Source organism: Sinohyriopsis cumingii, chromosome 16, assembly GCF_028554795.1.
Source record: "Sinohyriopsis cumingii isolate HCF-2022 chromosome 16, ASM2855479v2, whole genome shotgun sequence".
Taxonomy (NCBI): Eukaryota; Metazoa; Mollusca; class Bivalvia; order Unionida; family Unionidae; genus Sinohyriopsis; species Sinohyriopsis cumingii.
In genome coordinates, this window is record NC_142976.1 from 66,246,146 (window position 1) to 66,269,176 (window position 23,031).

Below are 23,031 nucleotides of genomic sequence, written 5' to 3' on the forward strand. Positions count from 1 at the left end.
AATATTCCGTCTTGGGTAAACACGGTCGTTGTGCCATTTTACCCCACAAGCAATTTAACATCACTTTGGCAAACGATCGCCTGCCTTCGTTTTTCTCGATGTGGTCTAAAGAGATGCCTTCTTGTTCATAGTATTTCTCTTTGAATTGTATTTGGCCTTCGGGAGTGTGACACCAGGAAGGATAGCCGCTGGCTTCTTGTTTCAGTTTCAAAAAGGCATCCACGTAGTCAGCGAAAATGCCTTTCTGACTGGGATCACCCTTGTGGTATTGTTGTGTCTTGGGAAAGTGGCAAATTTAGTACACTTCTAACAGTTGGTATCCCATGTCCAGAGCTTTGAACAATTCTACGCTGACCCAGGTTCCCGTCAAGGCCCGTTCTTCCTGGGTGTGCTGACAAGGTTGGTCTTGGTTGCACGTTTCGGCACAAGTACGGCACAAGGGAAACATCAGTTTGCCTTGACAATGGTGAGGTAAGACGGGATGGTATAGGTTCGTGGGAGGCAAAACTTTGCACTTGATCAAGCCTTCGTATTGTCGAATGTTGACCAGGTTGATGTGTTCCGTCAGCAATTACGGGTGCCCTACAGGAAAGCGACAATATTTGCACACGTAGGGATACAGCGAACAAACGTCCAAGTATTTGATTTCTTCTCCTTTCTCTTCGTCGGCTTGGTACAGCAAACAGGTGGCATTGGTCCTTCCTCCGTACAAACTATCCCTAGGGTTCAGCGGGTCCATGAACTGGTAACTTTCCACGAGGCATTTAAACTCGGGATCGGTTTTCATACGGTGATCGTACTCGTGTTTCCACATTTCCACCACTTGGTATCCTTGCTGTTCCAACTTTAAGCGCCGCTGACATGTGTCCTGGTACAAGTCTTCCATGGTTCGCTGTAAAAACTGATTTTTAGTGCTACGGTCAGGGTAACAGCCGTGAAATAAGCAACCGTTAAACTCGTACACGATCTTGGGGTTTTCTAAGTCCCAGCCATCGACCGAATACGTTCCGATGGTCTTTTCACCCCCTCCGTTGCGGGCATGCTGAATCCACTTGTCTTCCTTGTCGCACAAGTAATGTAACCAACGAAGGGCTTTGACCGAGTATTGACGTTTGACAAAGTTGGTCGTTTGAGGGCTGATGACAGCCACGGTGTTTTCAGGCATGAATCGTTGTCGATACACTAAGGAACACGCTTTGGCAATGGTGCAAGCTTCTTTCAAAGGATCGACCCCTCCGTGTTCCATGAACAGTTCTCGAAATTTTCCACAGCAACGCCGTAAAATGTCCACGTCGGAACGACAATACTTTAGCATTTCTTCCTGAAAGTCGAAAGGGTCCGAGGCGTGAGCCTGGTACCAAGCGTAGAAAGCTTCTCGTTGTTCGGTACGCATGTTGTCGGGGTCGTAATAGTGAGCCTCAGGTAAATGGGGTAGAACGGCGTGTTGATTGGCTTCCGTATTGAAAAAGTGTGGAAAGTACCCTTTAGCCATTTCTGTCATTCCAAACGTTTTAGGCATTCGACTCAAAGGCGTGGCCAAATAGCTCATCGAATCTTTAAACTGTACTTGTCCCACCTGCATGAAAATGATTTTGGCTCCGTTCAAAGTCACTTTAGGACGCTCGGTGCCTTGTTTCGTATAGTATCTCAAAAGAAACTGTCCATCGTATCCGGAGAAATTGTGAGCCATCACCGTGGCATGGCGATGGCAATCTCCGTAACGTTCGATGTCCTCTTGGCTCCACGTCTTGTCGACGGGGTCTAAAACCCATTGGGCAAAATCGGCTAACGTGTTCGGTCCCCGAAAGATTTTTTCACGCCCTCCAGGAATGACTGAAGATAGGTTCTTGAATGCACTTCTCGCACGCTCGATGAGCCACGCAGAAATTAGGAATGTGAATGCCGGTCTCTTGCATGCATTCGAAATCGAAAAAGATGAAATTGCCTTTCTTCTTGTGACCGTCCTCTTTCTCTGGTGGGGGTTGGTATTTTTGCACGTAGCATTGGTGTTCCAAGTCCACGATGTGGTGACAAATGTGACATTTTTTCTTTCCTGAACATACGTGTGCCTTGGCAGTATTGGTACATATGCCTTGTCCACACGTAGGGCACAATCTCAGGAGCTGACAAGCACATTTCTGCTGTGAACCTTGCGTCTTCAAATGTTGTTGGTAACAGGTAGGGCTGATAAACGTGCGCAGACAAGTTGAACAAGGCACTGGTTCTTCGCTCAGACAGGGTGGAGAGGCCAAACATCCTGGGCATTTCAATCCACAATGCTTGTGTTGCTCTCGATTGTTATAACCATGGTCACATTTCTCACAGTAATAACCGTATCCCAGGAATGCAGTGATACTGGTAATGGTATCGAAATGGTCATCGTGATAATAAACATGAATGTATTTTCCGTCCTTAAAATCTTGGCCTCGAAACAACAGAGGCCCGCGCATTTCTTGAGGGTGCACTTTCAAGGTGTGTCGTGGAGCTAGGGCATCTTGCAATTTTTGCATCTCAGGAATGCCACAGGGTGTGTCTTTGGACAGTCCGGCTTGTTGTAACAGGAGTTCTGCTTCGTTTCGTTGTTTGGCTCGGTTCGATTTTCGAATGTTCTCCCAGGTTCTTTTCCATTCTACCGTGTCGTTCTTGTTGGCATAGGTTCGTCCCACCACGATGGCACGGGCTAAACACATCTGGTCTTGAGGGCTGTTAATTCGGACGAGACTTGTTTTGATGTTGCGAAGGTCGTCCACCAATAACATCTTTTTGCGTCCAGTCCCTTGAGGAGGAGAGACGTGGGTCATGTCCAGTGTGGCTTTACCATCGGTGATGTCAAACTGATCATTAGATTGTTGTACGTGTTGAATCTTGTCCATGACTTTGGAAGCAGTCAATTCTGCAGGGGTGCTAAACTCGATCCAAACAGGGGATTTCAAACCGTCGTGTTGTATGGAAAGTCTCAAGCGATCGTCTTCTTTGGGTTGACATTGTCGCTTGAGTGCGGTGAGCAAAGAATCCCACACCCCAGTGATAAACACTTCTGCTTTCTCTAACGGCACTTCAGCCTTGAAATCTTTAAACTTCACTGTGTATTTGTAAGCCGTGGTTCTAAATTTTCTAGAGGAGCGCTTTTCCGTCTCTCGAATGGAATAGTATTTTTCAGGGTTGACTAAGGGTGGTGAACTTGGTTTAGAGGGTTCGGATTCTGGTTCACTCATGTCCTCTTCAAAATCACTGGCATGAATTTGTGCCAAGATTTCAGCCCTGGTAAGAGGCGATAGATCACGTTTCTGCCTCTTACTTTCTTCTTCTTTCTTCTTTGAATGAATAGGATCGTTTCATCTTGAGTGCAAAACGTCAAATGACTCAAGTTTAAACACCATAGACTAATTTATAGTCATGGCAGACCAGCGTATATAAAAGGGTGTGTGTCTTGTTCTTTCACTATTCATTTCACTCTCAAGCCGAGCACAACGATGGAAGAGACTAGCCAAATCGAACGTTTCGTCAGAGCTTTGCGAGGGGTCATTAGAAAATTCTCTTCGAAGCAGCCCACGGACTACTCTCCTTCCTTTCGAGATAAAAGTCAAGATATATTGCTATATCTGTAAGAAGAAAGGACATTGGTCTTCAGAGTGTCCAGACCGTCAAAAAAGAAAAAAAACAGGGGCTAAAAAAGACAAAAGTAAAGATACCTGTTATTATTGTAAAGAAAAAGGACATTGGTCTCCAGATTGCCCAAAAAAGAAACAAGAGGAATCAGAAGAAAAGAGGAATTCTTCAGAAGAAGAGAGGGATTCTTCAGAGGAAGAGAAGGATTCTTCAGAGGAAGAAAGGGATTCTTCTGAGGAAGAAAGAAGATAGGTGAAGAAAAAGAAACAGGAGAAGAAAAGAAGAAGGGAAGAAAGCGAGGAGGAAGAAGAGGAAAAGAGTGTGACGGTGAAGAAATTCAAAAAACAGAGAGACTAAACAAGGAGAAAGAAGAAGTCAATGAACTTTATATTAAAGTGTTCTGTTGTGAATTGTGAATTGGATTGTAACAATGGATAAAAGAATAAATTAATGATATAAGGTAAGTGTCTTTGAGTTTTGATTTTAAAATAAGAAGCTACACTCACGCACTCATACACAGACACGTACTATAGGGGGTAAAATGGTTTTTTTTTTTTTTTTTTTTTTTTTTGAGTTATTGACAAATTGAAAGGCTATCTCTTTTCGAGAAATGAGGGTGGCCCTGAAAAGGGCCTTTTTATTTTGGTGTAGGGGTGAGTTTAAGCAATCAACTTTAACTGCCTTAAGCCTTTGCCACGGCCAAGGCCTACTTCTGGACTGCGTAACGTTGATGATGATGATTGGGTTGAAATCACTAAGGGTGGTACGGTAGGCTTAGTCACAGGGTTGACGTGTTTAGCTCGGGAAGGTCGTAAACTCTTCGGTCGTAATAAAGAAGTCTGATACATTTGTTTCAGACTTCTTAACTCCGCTAAAATGTCCAACAGTACCATGACCGTTTGATTTTCACCCTCTTGTTTCTTTGCTGCTACTTCTTATTGCTGTTGTTGCTGTTGTTTTTTTCTTACCTCTTCTTCTTGCTGCTGTTGCTGTAGGAGAAAAGCTTGTTCCGCTTCCTTTTGTCGTTGTATAAATTTCTCCAATTCTTCTTTCTGTCTCTGTCTAAAATTCTCCACTTGCGGTAATGAAGAAGGTAACGAAGGTTCCGGAACAAATTCTTGCGAGGTAAGAAAATCCACAAAATCCCAATTTACCTCTTCTGAAAGTAAGTCCGGGTTCCCTTGGGCGGTCTCCACTGCTGGTGCACCCCAATGAATCGTTTTCTGAGTTTCCGTCATGTTGAATCACTGTCACATAGATTGACTGCACACAGGCGCTAGCGAATCTATATAGACCACGTGACGTCACAGACTGCTCTCTTCGGATTGGATGCGGGCTGACTGAATTTTGTAACGCGTGTTCGGATTGGTGAATGAACTCAATCCGTTTCAATCCTTCCTCTACCTATAAATAAGCGCAGTTCACTGCATTGATTCACCTGTTCTCGTCGCTTCAAGATGTGGACCACAGTCGAATCATCCACCCTTGTGTCTTCCATGATGTTTAGGACGGACATACTCATGTATGTCCGGTCCAAGTGGACCATTGTCGACAAATCAGACACCAGTCTGTGGATACGAAGAGTATACGTAGAAAGACAAGGTTGCCTCAAGAGGACACTGATTTATGGCCCTCGAGTAAGACGCAGCTTGAGGACAAGAAGATGCCGCAGATGCCCTTTATGTTAATGGATACATTAACATAAACCCAAAGGCCCTTTTCAGGGCCACCCATATTTCTCGAAAAGAGAATGACTTTTCAATTGCCTACCCCTTGTTTAAAAAAATTTTTTTAAAAAAATCCCATATTCAATTCCCCTTGTCCCTAGACAGACCCACACTTTATTCCCCCATGTTCAATTTCCCCTTGTCCCTAGACAGTCCCAAACTCTATTCCCATGTAATGCTAATTCCCCTTGTCCCCAGATTGTCCCACGATTTTTTTCCATGTTAAATTTCCATAGTCCCCAGATTGTCCCGGGGGGGGGGGTCTGTAATGCTAATTCCCATTGTCCCTAGGGTATCCCTATTCACTACTGGCGACTAAGCATCCATGCCTCATATGCCTTGCGGTACTACGAACTAATAATATTACTTATATTAATACGGTAGCACACATAAATCATCTAAATGTTCATATATTCCTATACGGTAACATACGGAGCAATTCCACATCCTAACAAAAGCATTCTGATCAATACAAATACACGTCATAACTCAGTTAAACATAATTACAGTGATCGAAGGTAACATAATCTAATTAATTTATGTACAAAATTCGGCCAAGATATCGTCTTACCTTTTCAAGCTTTCAACTCAGATTTCAATTCCCCTTTACGAGTTAGGTCACCACGAATCTCGGAGTGGTCTTTCTTTAGAATCCGCTTAACCGCACATTTTCTCTTCCATATGACATGGTGATTACAGTCAGACTCAAGCGTCTATACTCTTCTACAATTCTCAGCAAACTGAATTTTTTGTGAAGTTTTCCAATGGAAATGATGCCTGTTCCCGCTTTAGTTGTACACCACGCCACCATTCTGTTAGGGTCCAATCAACTATATTTGATTGTTCCGTTCTCATCGTGTGAATATATCCCGGCGTCAGCCGCCCGACTCATTGCGGCTTTAAGACGGGGGTATAAAAAGCCGACTATGCTAGCGCCATATTCGAAACTAATTAAAGGATTGTGTTCTTTTGAAGTAATCTTGGTGACTTCGGATTGCATAACGCCTATATAGAACATATTACTCAGAGGTACATGTAAATTAAAATTCTGCCACGAACATAATTCGTTTAACCTGACATCTTTCAGGTTTACATAGCAACTAATAGCAATCTTATTTCAGCTTCCTCTATAAAATCAATACGATTCATTACTTTGTAAGAAAAGGCCTAGTTCTAAAAGAGTCCAATAAAATGTTGGTAAATTAAAAATGCAAAATTACTTGAACATAGTGAGAAAAAAAACAGGTCAACTAACTACTAGATTGTGTAAAAATATGTCTAGCCACTTGCCAAGAGAATGAAGTTAATACAACTAGTAATGAAAGATTATTCATTCTTACAATTTTGGACACGTGTAAATTCTGTAATTACTAAAATACATTATACATTATTGCACATGACAGATGTTGTAAAAACACAATTAAAGATGATGATGAAACTTATATACATACTTATAATTCTAGTTCAACAGCAAACTGTACAGACCCACAATGCGCTCAGATCTGGGTATATGCCGGTTTGCATGATTTATCTATGGCACAAACAACATAGACCCTGAACTCCTGGCGCGTTATACGAAGGCATAATAGGGTTCATGCCGTTTGCCGTTGGGTTCGATTTATATGTGGGCATCTTTTTTACATTTCATTGAAAATCTACCGTTTCTTGTGCAGTTTCGATTGAGCAGTTTCTATTCATTACTTTTATGCAGTATTGTCAAATACCTACCCTGATTACATATAAAATTCATGTCGATTACTGCAAACTTAACATTATACATACATACATATATATATATATATATATATATATATATATATATATATATATATATATATATATATATATATATATATATATATATATATATATATATATACATATATATATATATATATATATATATATATATATATATATATATATATATATATATATATATATATATATATATATATGTGTGTGTGTGTGTGTGTGTGTGTGTGTGTGTGTGTGTGTGTGTGAGTGTCTGTGTGTGTGTGTGTGAGAGAGAGAGAGAGAGAGAGAGAGTTCTTATTCATCTGAATTGATACGTTAAATATCAATTAGTTGAAAGTATTGTTGTTGTAATATGATTAATTGAAGATGACATTACTACAAATAACTACGTACTCCCTTATCAGTTGAGAAAAAGTGAAGACAACGTAGACCCTGGTCTGCCGTCGCATAAAGAGCTGGCAGTTAAGGGTCTATGTTTTCTTTTCTGCTCATAACAAATGGCATAGACCCGCAGGGCACAAAATGATATGGTAGATCTGGATATGTGCAGTTGGCATCTGATTTTTAAATGAGCATATACAGTGTCTAATCCATCGAATAAACTTTAATACATTGTGTAAAATGTTTCCCCACTGATCTACGAGACTAAACTGTCAAACGAATGTCATACTAATCACAGTGGGCTTGAAGATGATACACACTTTCAATATAACACAATCAGATTACTTTAAATGTCTATATTAGAGACCCTAATATCCAATTTCAGAATCATTCGATATTATATATGGAGGAATTTTATTCCTGTGATCCGCAATATGGCAATTTAAATGCACGTGCTAGGTTAGTCTTGTTTTCCTGTCGCATACGTAGTTCGTGAAGTGGCTTTCGTTGCTGATACAGACACTGTTTGTCTAGCGGCCTTGCCAGAACTAAGCCAGTCTCGGAATAACAGGAATGTGTCCACACAATAGACAACGAATGCAGCAAATGTGAAACACTACAAAAGAAAAGTGTGTAAACTTACCCAAAAAAGGAATTTTGAAAAATGTTTGCAAATTTACACAACTAATTAATTTAGTTTGTGTGATTGATTGTGTGACTCCATATGCAGTATTTATGATTGGAGACAGATAAATTACACAATGGAAAAACGAATGAGGACTGTTCAGTCATCTGGAGGCGCCGTTTATTGTTGCTATGATGGTAAATATAGTATAAAGTTACAAGCATAAGGCATAAAATCATGATTTGACAGGCCTAAGGTAGCGTATGAAAAATAGTTCCCTGTAGTATGGTGCTTGACTTGTATATTTTTAAGGCGTGAAATAATAGTGCTACGTTGTGGAAATTTAATGAGGAGAAACCATGCAGTTGCGAGGTAGACAGGCAATTGTGAAGTTGTGAAATTTGTTGTCATGTACTAATTAGAGGGAAATTATTAGCATGTATGTATGTATGTATGTATGCATGCATGCATGCATGTATGTATGTATGTATGTAGGTAGGTATGTAGGTATGCATATGTATGTACGTACGTACGTATGTATGTATGTAAGTAGGCATGTAGGTAAGCATATGTATGTACGTACGTACGTATGTATGTATGTATGTATGTTCTTAAACTAAGTAAAAGAAACGAGCGAAAGGAAACAGCCTTTGTAAAAATCAACAAATAATATATTTCCCTAGAAAGCAAAGTGAAAATTTCAAATGAACCTATAGATTTGTGAATCAATTCCTAAATAATGCTATATGTTCTATCCCAAGTCAAATTGTATGAAGTTCCAATGTAATTCCATTGTTGCTCTAAATAAATTCCAATACAAAATATGTTTATGTGCCTTTTGTGTCGAGCGTGATGTGACGATAGCGCTATGTTTAAATATTATGTTGATGTAACATAAGAATATAATCCAAAATACTTCAACAAAATCCAAATTAATGTTTTAGTCTAAGAATATTATTAAGGACTATATAATTCCAGTGAATAATAACTTGAAGAAGAAAAAAAAAATCCACCCAAATTAAAACCTGAACTAAATGCTGATTCCGCTTCAGATGCTAATGCAAGGATGGATAATCCTGAATAAGTTTAAATACCCTTCCATTTGGCCCTACTTGCAATTACCATTTTCTGGAAATACGCTGTCAACTTAGTAGGAAATTTCCTTTCTGGAACTTTCCAAGGGTTTAATCAAGACTGTACTTTTAACTCAAACTGAAGTAAACATGTTTACAATTATTAATGATCTGAATATTTAATAGATCCCCATAGAGAAATAATTGCCGTGTATTATGTTGTTTCCAAAAAAAAAATCACTGGTGAGGTATACCATTAACTTGAATTTGGACAAAAGCCAATTACAAAATACAGATATACTTAACATATAACCATTGAGTTAAGCCATCAAACAATACAAAATTAAATATATACAACAGTATGTATGTTTGTATGTATGTATGCATGCATGCATTTATGTTTGTCTTAGAAAAATATTTTAAATAATAAGTGCGAAGTTATGTAATCTCAACATGCTTTGTTCTATTCTTTATATTTTCTTTCGTAGTATTGTTTAACTCTCAAATAACAATTGAAGGAAATACGATGAATTACAATTGATTTTAATTTTTCATTTTACTTCAATACAGAAGTGGTTCTCAATATTCATTTTTAGAAACAGTGTGTCCAAGGCTATTTCTTATTTGACAAAATATTAAACATATCTCCTCTTGGTTTAATGAATGCATAGGGTATGAATTATTCTGTTGAGTACTTTTCAATTTTTGAGGTACCTTTGATCTTGATCTCTGTCCTTTTAACGCCTAAGTCAGTAGATGTTTTTCTTGTTTTAAATCCGTGCTATATACAAAATTGAGTCAATGGATGAGGTACAGTCACTTTTGTAGTTTTGTGGAAATCGGGTTTCCTCGCTGAAACCGTAATCTTTGACGTTTTGACCTCAAAACGAAACGTGCTTGCCTTACTTCAATTGCAAGCCTTCCCCGGTCTGGTCACAATATCAAGTATACAACCGAAGTTATCGTCAAGAAATATTTCTCCTTTTGTTTCAGTCACTGTGACTTTGATCTTGGATATATGGAGCTCAAATCTGGTCAAAATGTAGTTTCAATGAGCGGAGGGGTAAAAATAACTTTAATTATGTAATACTTTCACGTCAAAATTGCGTAGCGATTAACTTTTCGTGCCGAAAACCCTCGTCCGTTTGATGTGATTACATCCTCTCAAAGAGTGGCGAATTGTTAATAAAACAATGTTCATTCATGATGCTGGCATGCACACGCGCTGACCAATCATCTTTTAACAGATGATAGTTACGTCAGAGCGGGGTGAACAAAAGAAATTTGGCAATAGGGACGGGTAAGTATAATATAATTTAAATTAATTTACCCCACCCACCGAAACAAATAGACATTTTATTAGCACAAATGCTTATCTCGGCGATATTAAGTAGATGAATTTGTCAGTTAAGAGGGTTGGTTGATGTGTTAAAAACTGATAATAAACCGAGAAATGTAATATACTCGCCCTTTGTGGGCAAATTATGTTAAGTGATATTTGCTAAAAACAAGCATTTATAAGTTTCTGCAAGTTTGGTAATGATGGCAGTACGGAAACGCATATCATCACATAAAACGCATAAAAGCCTCTCCCCCAGGATGATTTATATCAATACTAATATCAAGATATTATAGCTTTAGTACAGTGGCCATTTTGAATAGCAAACTAGCTTCATTTTGCCTACATTTGAAAGGTTTCATGACAGAGTGCATTATGTCAAGTTTTGGACACATGTTTTCAACAGTTTGTGAGAATTATTTGAGAATTCATCTAATTGTTTGTCAATTTTTAGCAATAACAGCCATGGGTATTAACCAATTCTGTCACTTTTGGTAAAAGTACATTCAGAGGTTCTGGATAAGTCGTTTAAGTGTTTTTCTATTTGTTCATTTAAAACATACTTCATGTCCAGATGATTTTAGTCAGACATTATCAAATTCTGTTGAGCTGTTTCAAAAAGGCTTTTAAAGCTTGTACTTTATTTAGTAATAATAACAATATGTGATAGCGGATTAGTGTTAAGCAAACAAACCTTGAAGGCCTCCACTGCCAGAATATTTTTACCAAATGTGGTCAAATTCAGAAGAGCGTTCTTTAAGAAGCAATTATTCAAAGCTTTTCTCCAAATCTTTTGCAACGGCGCCAGAATTGTTTGCAAGTCAGCATAGCTTGAACAAAATTGAAAAACCTAATACCAAAATCCTTATTGTAAAAGTTGGATCACATTCCGTGGAACAGCGTTGGATAAAATGTCAGCGTTAGTTGTTTTACAAAAAATACATATAGTTAAAAAGTGGTCATTTATGATTGTACATTATCATCATTTGTACAAACCTAAAAGCGACTAGAGCACCACTTTTGTCAATATGTGTTGAGAGGTTGTGACAAGAAGTCGCTTACAGATTTTTCTATTTTTAGTAACGGTTGGCTGATTCTTCTGGTAGACCTGAACACATCTAAACACCGATTTTGCTAGGATGATAATTGTCAAGTTTGGTAACATTATATGGAGTGCTTTGGAGAAGATGTTTCTATTTATCCTGTTTTTAGTAATGGTGGTATAATTGATGGCAAATTAGAAAGGTTTGCACAAAAATATAAATTATGTCGAACAATTCTCAGAGGGTATAAATAACAATTCTGAATTACGACATATATCAAAGGTCAGATGAAAGACTATACTATGGACTAACTCTGCTTTATAGCTATTTGAGCACAAAACTGTGGGACTATTGCCCTAGTTAGAGTGTGTGCCAGACACAAGGGTAGACTCAAACATTTTATCTAAACAAAAATCTATATAATGGTCTTGTATTAATCATTGAATGCAATGCATCTTCACATAAAAGGTAAACAAAATGTTACTGTCAAATAATGAAATGTTTTGCTTGATTTTCAATCAATCAATCCTGACATGATTTGAATTATCGTGACATTTATAAAAGAGATGAGCTGGGGAGCACCAGTTCCATTCCATCACATCAGATTAACTTTGAAAAAGTATTTATTAAAACAATATGCACTATCCAAACCTGAATAAAAGTGAAAACTCTGACTTCAGGTCTATCACTTCCATGTTCAAAGGCAGCAACCAAACAAATGAATCATAAAAACATCATATTCGCTGCATCTTAATATTCAGCATTAATGCACATACGTGGACTAAATCCTAGGAAACATGAATAATAAATGTACATCCTTATTTGTTACAGCAGTTATGGTTTGCATAAGGCTCTATATAGGAAAATTAATTTCGATAAAGTTTGTGAAAAGTTACCAAATTTAGGTTTAACAATAATAGTTAACAGTATACTATATTATCCTTAAGTTAGAATGTCGTATCGATGAGAACAATGATCATGATTTATGTTATCGATTTTAGAATGTAAATTATGAAAATTTTGGAAAATTAATGAATGTAGACTGTTATTGTTGACAGTCAATAAAACTCACAGCTGTGGCCCCAATGGCTCCAACTTTTGGAATACACGTAACACCAGCAAAGTTAACTGCCTGTACAGCAGCTAATGTTCCTGCAATCAGCAGCCTCAAACTACAGACACAATGGTAGATCAGCTCCTGTAGTATTAGTAGTAGTGGTGGTGGTCACAGTGTAAGTAAAAGTGATAATAGTAAAATTAGTTCTGATATCAATGACATTATTATTATATACTATTTCGACGAAATTCTTTATGTTTATAGCTTATTCATCCATAATAAATGTAACTGTCACATAGTATCATGCAAACCTATTCACGGTCTTGATACATAAACTAACATACCAAATACTTTCCCATTTAGAAAACTCTTAAAATATTATCTGTAGCAACCACAACGTTCCCTCCAATTATATGTGCCTAATTTTGTTTTTATACCGTGTGCACTCAAATAAATAATATTAAACTTACTAAATGCTATAAATTCAATAATTTTTGTGAGTAACATTTATGTTGTTAAATACTCTAGGCATAACACAGAGATAGACAATAATTTACTTTGTTCGACAGATTAACTCAGTCCGTATTGTTCATGCAAAACACAAATTAGCTGATAAACTAATATTTTTTCTAGGTGTGATGTACATTTTATGTAGAGTATTGATAATACACACTACATTCATCTGCTTTCTGTCCCCTCCAAAATTATATCTTCATCACATATGAGTAAGTTAATTCGCATTGCTACGTCAGCTGACCCATTTTTTACATGTATCATCCAAAGTTTGTTACATGTATCATCCAAAGTTTGTTACATGTATCATGCAAAGTTTGTTACATGTATCATCCAAAGATGTGTACTGACACTGAACTGCACAACATCAAGTCAAATTTAATCACTGTATGAAACCTTGTTTGATTTCAAATTTAGAGCAATCGTAAGAATTAATATAACTCTGTTAATAAATGTTTGTTTTGCAGTAGACTTTAAAAATACTGTAACACTTAATGTATCTGCACATATGATAAATAGAATCGTTCCAAGAAAACAATTTTATTGCTACTGATATTAAAAAAACTTATCCAGCGTAAATACGTTAGGTACCCAAAATTACGTTTCAATCAATACTTCCTTATTTGTTTTTCTGTATCTCATCATTCATATTGCACTTCTTAAGCTTTGCGTTTGTCATTTTAGTGTCGTTAATAATGCCTTTCTAACTACATTTGCAAGTGTTTCAGAGAAACGACACGTACAAAGTAACTACAATAGACACATTGCACTTTATATATTCTAATGTTACTTGTTTAGGCTCTAATAAACAGAAACAAAAAAGATTGAAAACAACAAGCTTTGAAACATTTAACAAAATATTCATTTCCCTTTATACGTTTATTTCAATCATACTCATCCCAAATTCAAACACAATGCAAGTTTAATGTTAATAAGGTGAAGCTTTAGAGGCGTATACCAGGAATAAATAAGATAGACGGATCCACAGACATAAATGGATAAACTAACATAGTTGAGCAATGTAAATCCCATATACCGGCATGATCATAATAACTATTTTTAACAGTTCGGCACTCTTGATGCATTTTTAAATTTTATTAGATATTTATCAAGGGATAAATGAAATATACGTTATGGGAACCAAGTTTTAGATTGAAATATTAGTAAAGACGTACATTTACACAGTAATATAAGGACATAACTAAATGCCTAACGCACTTTACTACATCAGCAACACATCTTTTTTTTTCTTTAAAATTAAATGCTAAGCGAAGTTTGATAACAACTACAAACAAGAGAAGATCAAGTGAAATCTTTTTTCAACTATAACTAACAGGTGAAAAAGTGAAAACTTTTTCCTTTCTATCCTATTAATATCATGTTTTAATTTTCTTGCAATTTTTCATAAAACACACATTTTCTATTAAAATGTCATGACTGTGGAAGGAATAGCTGTGAGGTACATACAAAAAATGAATGGGAAAAGGTAAGCGATATATAGCAAACTATGAACCTTCCAGTTTATTATTAATATTATTTCCTCAAGTTTTTAACTTGGAAAAATATAAAGCTTCTAAACTTTGCTTTTTTGTATGCATCTGTTTGTAGGTAACGTCATGGTGTTTGTGGTAGTAGAATTCCTCGAATTACTAGCTGTTTCATGCATACAAATGCTGGTAAACAAGAAACTTTGATTTGTTCTATTGATATAATAATGTTAAGATCTTCATGTATATTCTAGTTTATAGTACTTGTTATCAGCACTGGTTTACATTTAAATGTTTAAAAAACGTCACTTTCCTCTTTCCAAAAACACAAATATAAATGTATTTTGCAAACAGAAACTTATTTTGTGGAGCATTATTAATCCAACGCTTGTATTATGGTTTTGAGACACCTCTTGTTCTGTCATATTCGCTTATCTTGATCCAATTTCATATAGAATGGAGGCTTCTAGCTCTATTGTATCTTTTGGCATGTATTCTTTTTGATCTTTCTCCTTCTTGATCAAAATAATCCGGTATTAACAAGCACATTTTTCACAGAAAACGTTTCTTCTTCTGGGATGTGCGTCTTCGACAATTTTCTGTTAACTTGTACGGTAACAGCCGCAGCAATTCGAATTTGTAAACATTATTCCCGTGCACTATATACAGCCCTCAAAACCGACGTCGCCGTTTTGTAAGTTTGACTTAGATTAGCTATGCCGGTCCATATATCTGACATTTACTATATAGGACTACACTCTTATGAATTTCTTTTAATTTTATATTTTTTCATATATGCAGTTGTCCTTTAATTGTCACTTGATTCCCTGAACCTCGAACAAAGTGCATGCCATGCCAGTGTCCCGACACAATGCAATGCATTTTTTGACAAGTGTATTGGTTTCACCATGTGCAACAGAAGCTGTTGGTGGTTTTAACATTTAACTTTTTACAGTTAAAGGTTTTTAAAATAATGTACCACAAATTCATAGGAATTTTGAGGTAATGTAGATTACATTATAAAAAATCACCCTGCATTTTTATACGTTTTCCAGAATTTTAAGATATTTGTATTTCATGTGATTTTTATGCAATTGTTTACATTGGCATTTTTAGAACATTACCGTTAATTCGCACCATATAACCGTTATTGCCGATCTGCTAAAAATGTTACTGCTGTAGTTCATTTGATATTTATGAAAAATAAGGTCTTTTTTATAAATGTTTTGTTACAATTCACTTGTTCCAGCAAACAATCAAATGTCTCAAAGGCGTTGATATTGCCATATGTTACCAGCCCAGAAATTCAGACTTGTTTATAATTCATATCAAAGCCCTTTTTCTTTCTTGTTACTTATATTTATATGAGTAAACTCAAAGTTGAATACACTTCTCTAAACAGTCGATTCCGATATGTATAGTCAGCCATGAGACTCTGGAGCATGCTCAGATGGGTAGACGAGGTTTTGGTTTTGTAGTTTTAATGTCATTTATCAGGGCACGATAGGCTTAACATGTCGGCAAGATGGGGAAATAACTAGTGGAAAACCCATGGAAGAACCAAAGACTACTGACAAGCTTTCTCACACACCCATGTTGGCAAAGCCCGAAACTCAAATCCACGGGGACAGAGATGAATTGTCAGTGGTTATTAATCGACCACCTTGACCAATCTGCTAATCTAGGCCCCCGGATAGATGAGGAAGTTATGCTTGTCCACTGCTGTGTTTGTGCAATGAATGATTTTAAAGGTTGATAGTGAATTATCGAGATATAAAATCTGAAATCTGCGTGTACCTATCAATGTATGGGAATACAAAGAGGATTTGTCATAATGGCGAAGACAACATGTTTTATTTAAATTATTTCCTGTTCAGAGACTATCACCTTTAACACAACCCATCTGATGACCAGTTCATGAGTACGGTGGCATGCCCTTAATGCAGGTCCGTTCAAGGTGCAAAACAGTAAAATAGCAATGCAATACTTACGCATCTTTATGTGATAACAGTCAATATAGTTAGAAATACGCCCAGGCTTTATTAAGCAGTCCAAACCATTGATAGATAGATTTTATGCTATAACCTAAATTGCTAACAGCACAGCTAAATAATTAAGCCATCCATGTCTAATCTGACTTGTTGTTGGATCATGAAACATTTTAAATGACAAGATTTGCATGGCATGCTAGTCTTCTCACACATCCATAGCAATCGAGTTACATGATCAAAATAACCATTCAGAATGAGTTATGTTGCATATGATTGAATGAACGGCATATCGTGTGCCAATGTAGCCCTAACGGCCCAAATGGCGACAATGGATAGAGTTGTGTTATCTCAAATGGACTTACAAGTTGTCAAAGATAGAATTTGATGCCAAAACATTTTGTAAATAGTACCAAAAGGCATCCTCAGCTATCTACAACTCAACAGACACGAAACTTATAGGCAATTGTCTCAAATGGTTGATATGTGCACTGATGTATTTGCTACGGATTTCTGAGCAATAATTTCAATGTTTTATGAAATGTAAGATCATCTGCTAATCCACCCACCAGGTGGTTGATCTACTGAACTATATTAGGGACACTTTTTAGCAAATTGGCTTGTTGGTTTTGGGCAACAATTTTGACATTGTATTTAAAGATATGTGCCGTTAAATTGGGAGTTAAGTGACTTTCTCATGGCAAAATGATGTAACAAGCCATAGCTGACTTTGGGAACTACTAAACCCATTACCGTTGGATTATGAGTCCATCACTCTCCCAAAATATTTAAATATATGTGCCGGATTTAAGTGAATTTCCCATGACAAAATGATGTAGCCATGTTACTATTTAGTTAGTAAATGTGTCATTTTGGGTTCAAGATCAGCTGTTGCTTAAGTTTTAGTATCATCCTTTCATGCTAGTTTTCTATAAAACTATTTATTATGGATATAATAAACAACAAATCAGCGCCGGCGATATTTCTGGAAGTGTTGTCATTTTTGCATTTTATTTCGAGTCGCTAATTATTGTGTGTCATTTGATTGCAATAGAGTCTGTGCTGTCACCAAATAACATCATGTCGATGGTGATTAATAAAAAGATCGGTGATATTAAACCAGTAGGTCAAGCTTTATATCTCTCTCAGGTGACTGACTAATGTCGTTATATAAAACTATTCGTGAACGTAAATAATAACGTGTTAATTGATCGAAAACCATATCTGGATCAATCATGGGAAGCTACAAATATTTTAGTCTATATATATATATATATATATATATATATATATTAATGAAATTTCCATATCATTGTGTTCCAAGTGCTACCAATGGTTTTTCGTTACAATGGTTGTTGGTACAATTACAAATGCTATTCTGTATATCAATTCTGCTAATGTTAATGATTATAAATTGTAAGGATCATTTTGTAAACAAGATTTTAAATACTTTTTTATACATTGTTGGATTGTACTATAAGATAAGACCATTTTGTTTGAGTAAACATGGTATTGTGTCCTTGGAAGGTGTAAGAAATCTTGTTGACGAACTTTAGTTCAGGTCGTGCCCACCCCCACCCCCAACTCCCAGGAACACAGGTGACCTAAATTTCTGATTGGCTTATTGTTATACTACCTGACCTTGTTGACAAATTAGTGATTTAGAAATGATTATTTGGGCCCCGCAATGGTTCTGGAATTGCATCTTAGTTTTTCATTTGACGATGGTGACTTGAGAATTTGTTATTCCAAGTTTAATATCTGAAAAGTATCAGTTAGTTTAATTTTGTTCGATTATTACTTGAGAGAATGATTTATTTCAGTTATTCACTGTAATTACAAGTAACTCATACACTTTGGATTAACAAATACTTTTTGGAATTACTGTGAATTCATTTAAAGACATTTTGTGTTGTATCATTGTGGTACATCAAGACTATTGTCACACCAGCACAATATATTGAACTTCAGTCGGAACACTACTTGAATTCGTTTGAATACTCGATATTTTTGTACTTGTAATAGAACTTTTAGGACTGTTTAGGATTTCATTCACGATATTGCAAGTGTTATTTTAATTTCACGTTATACTTATTCAGGACATTCAGGACTATTGGAATTTATTCGGAACATTCTATATTTTTGAACTTTAACAGCATATTTTGGAATTTTTAGGATTTAAATAACTATACTATCTATTACAGTATCTTAAATGTACGTTTATTAACTTAGAAAAATGTATATCTTGTTGATTTTACTGAAACTGTTGGTTTCACTCCTTTCTTTTGCGTAGATTACGACTTAGAGTCGTAATGCAAATTGAGGATTCATCCGGGATCGGAATTTATTTAAAACTCTTCATAGATATTAAAAATTGTCATCAAAATGTATGTTGACTTTGTCTCGGACATGACATAGTCCCAGGTAAAAATGTTAATTTCACGTGTTTGATAAATCATTAGGGAAATCAGCAACGATTCTCAATGTCATTGAATATAGTGAACTTTCTTTCAAGTCCTACCCAGGACGGATTAGAGTCCAAGGACGAGTTGCTTGAGCTCGCCAGACAGCATGATCTTTCAGGATAAAAGCTTCTCTGATAAAGCAAGAAATAAACAATATTTAATTCAGTGTTTGGTAGGAAAGGAAATTTTGGATGATCATGCTTTGGGTTTCGTTAATACATCTGTCTGTGGTTTTGATTGGAGATTAATATGTTCCGCTTTTTGTAAATTTATCAGTATCACAATTTGAGTGAAAATCCAAATTATATTAATTATCACTATTTGAATGAAAAGCAGCAGATCCAATATTGGAATTCATTCGGAACGCACCATACTTTTGTACAGGTGATAAAATATTTAAGGCTATTAAAGATTTAATTCATAATATAGTAAATTGCTTTTTACTTTTAAATTATATTCTATGTAAATAAAGTGGTGAATTTTACAAAACGTTTTGGCTTTGCTTTTTTCTTTTGCATAGTTTAAAACAGTAGAATGGAGTAAATACAAATATTTCAAGTTTAATTGAAATCAGGCAAGAAATATGATCTTCAAGCTCAACCAGTCGGATTCAGGATCTCAGACATATTCAAATAAATATGATGTTTGGATGATATAAAGCTAATATTACAAAGTTGTATCATTACCGGACAAAAAATGGACTCGAAATTGGTAGTACGAAAATGTTGATATCTGCATGATGGACAACAGAAACATGACCATACAACCAAGAGAGCTAAGTAAAGGTTAACAATAGCCTTTAATTAACCGGTGTCTAACCAGGTGAATTTTCTGTTTTCAATTATTTTAAAATCATGAATATTGGGTTTGCTGTTGTTTGGTGTGTTCCCACGTGGCCAATAAGTGACGTGCCCTGCCCATGGGCATACCACAGCAGCCATCTTGGGCTCATCCAATGATAGGATTTAACTTTGCACGCCACCACGACTTAAAACATGTAACCCTAGATATAATACGTAACGGTATTAGCTATATATCATATAAAAGAGAATTCTGAAAGAAAAAATGAAAGTATATAATGCACAAAGTGTCTGACTACATACTATAAGTCTCAGTGGACCAGGCAGCTTGTGGATGATTCTGAAAACGTTCAAGAAGTAGAGAATCAGTGTACTGATGAAGGCGTGGATGGTAGCGAACTCTACGTAATCTGCCCCTTCCCTGACCTCCTTGCATGTGGAACCCAACCAAACACCAGCACAAATGAAGGCAGTTAGATCGAGAATCTGAAGTGAAAATAATACAAGAGCCAAAACGAGAATAGTCTGGTCCTTTAGTAGAGTTGCCTGAAATCAATAATAAACTTTAAAATCTGTCTACTTCTTCATCGACTTTTTTATATATATTTCTGCACAGAGAAGCCTCTGTTTTGAAATTTTTTAAACTTCTTCTACTGGATATGCATTTGAAGCAGGAGAAAAAGGAATGAATTAATGACACAGGTGACTGACTCTGCTTCTTAGACAAGTTCAATCTCATTTGCAAAGAATACCCATAAGACTGGGAAAGTTGTCTTTATGAGCATGCTAATTTTAAAATAGAAGTAAATTGTATTATATGTCTTGTCTTGCTGGACATACTGTTCATCTCTTCGTGTACAAATAGATGATCCATCGAGTGAAGTGCCTTTCATAGTAGGTTTGACGGTACAAGTGATATTTCTTCCCATGCATGAAATACCACTTCAAATTTAGCTACATTCTGCCTGACTGAGGAACTTGGGCTATAACAATCCTTCAAAATCGTTTGAGCTGAAGCGGATGTCAAAGAACGATTTCTCAGTGGGACTATCATTATATCGCTTGAGACGCAATGTGGAGTGTTTTATAATGATGGTACAGTTGTAATATTTTATCATTATTGAAAACCTGATTACGGTAATAGTAGGCCAGATTGCTGGTACAAATGTATCATTTTATTGATAGCAAAAATCTTCCTATTGCTGTACAGTTAACAATTCAGACTACTGGACAGACTGGCTGATTGGGAAGACAATATCCGGAAATATGGACACCTCTCTACTAGAACAAAGACAACAAAGTACAATGAACGTTTGTTTCTCATTCTGACAATATTGAAAACAAACAATGATACTACTACTACCACTACTACTACTACTACTACTATTACTGATAATAATAATAATAATAATAATAATAATAATAATAATAATAATAATAATAATAATAATAATAATTGTTACGTCTTTAGGCTCGATTGGACAGTAACACAAGAAAGAGTGAAAACAGCAAGCTTTGAAAAAATATAACAAATAATTTATTTCCCTGGAAAAATTCTGTAAAAAGAAATGAAATATATATGAACTCACGGTTTCCAGAATCAAATCCAAAAATAGTCCAAGAATAATCCACGAATAAAGTTTTCGATGTCCTAATATTGAAAGGTTCTAATGATTTCAAATTCGAGTCCCGACGAAGAATCCAAGATGGAAGTCTACAGTTCCTTGTAGTAACACAATAATTAATCCTCCGGTATTTGAAATCAAAATACAATTTTCAAGAAACGTCCTTGTTCAAGAATTCTGTATGAATACAATATTGTTTCCAAAGAGACTAGTCCAAATATTCTGAAGAAAAATTAACAAATAACTCAAAAACTCACAAATTCAATACTGGTTAAAACAGATGAAAACAACTTGACATCAAGTGTTTAAAAGCCCGGACTTTCTCAGATCTCTCCCTCTCATTCTAAACATCACTATTAATACTAAGTATTTTGCAATTTTGGAAATGCTAACATGTAAAACATCACATAGGTCCTGTATGTCCTTGATAAGTTGTTGTTGTTGTGATTTGGATTTTTACCGTAGCTTTAACAATCTTTCAGTCATATCGATACGATGTCTGCAGTGTGGCAGTTTATAGTGATGTCTAGCGCTGGGGCATCATGCCGCAAACATGTAGCATGATGTCCCACCCAATCACATTGTCCTGACACCAGGCCGACCAGTCCTAACACTAACCTCTTAATGCTGAGTTTCATTGATAAGAACCAATCATTTTACTCCGAAAAAAAAGTTGTTTACTTGACCCTCAATCATGGCCAGGAACTAAGTCAAAAATAGAAACAGCTTTTCTATTATGAGATATCTAAGGACAAACTCAGGTCAAATTGAATTTTCTGGAAAATATCAAATTCCTAGTAAAAAAAAATTACATTACATTGAAATGTCAAAAAAATAAAAAGACTCCAAAAACACACACAAAATCAAACCAAATCAAGCACAACTTAAATCAAATATAAATTAAATTAAATATGTGTAACATAATAATAATAATAATAATGATAATAATAATAATGAGAAAAAGAGCAAGAACAAGAACAAGAAGAAATATGATGAAGAAGAAGAAGAAAAAGAAGAAGAATATTAATAATAATAATTGGGACGAGTTGTCATTTTTTCGAGTGACCCCTCATTTTGTAATTTTTGTTTCTTTACATCGCTTCTTATTTAGATTTAGTAGAGGCCAAAAGCATGTCACAAAGATGCACTCAATTCAAGCTCACAAGAAATAGTGCTTTTGACAATAAATACTCGAGGTGACCGCTACCGAGTTCTCACTTTTGACTTTTTCACGTTTACACTAGATATTCAATTTATAGAACCCAAAATTAATAATAATAATAATAATAATAATAATAATAATAGTAATAATAGTAATAATAATAATAATAATAATAATGATATTAATAATAATAATAATAATAATAATAATAATAATGATAATAATACTACAAATTAATAATAATAATAATAGTAATAATAATAATAATAATAATAATAATAATAATAATAATAATAATAATAAAAATAAAAATTAATAATAATAATAATAATAATAATAATAATAATAAGGCACGATTAGTCAAAGAGTCTTATTTTGT

General features: G+C 35.4%; 1 protein-coding gene across 2 annotated transcripts in view; it reads right to left on the reverse strand.

Annotated features, from left to right (window-relative positions):
• Nucleotides 1–7,405: 7,405 nt before the first annotated feature.
• The window catches only part of LOC149780698 (uncharacterized), a 57,950-nt gene continuing 42,324 nt past the window's right edge, over nucleotides 7,406–23,031 (reverse strand). The window contains exons 3-5 of one of the 2 annotated variants that reach the window (XM_089936404.1): nucleotides 20,169–20,351; nucleotides 12,628–12,753; nucleotides 7,406–8,091 (exon numbers count right to left, since the gene is read on the reverse strand). In XM_089936404.1, the coding sequence (XP_089792530.1) occupies nucleotides 7,936–8,091; nucleotides 12,628–12,753; nucleotides 20,169–20,351 (465 nt within the window). In that variant the 3' untranslated portion in view covers nucleotides 7,406–7,935. The remainder of the gene's footprint in view (nucleotides 8,092–12,627; nucleotides 12,754–20,168; nucleotides 20,352–23,031) is intronic. The other variant, XM_089936403.1, reaches the window with a different exon arrangement.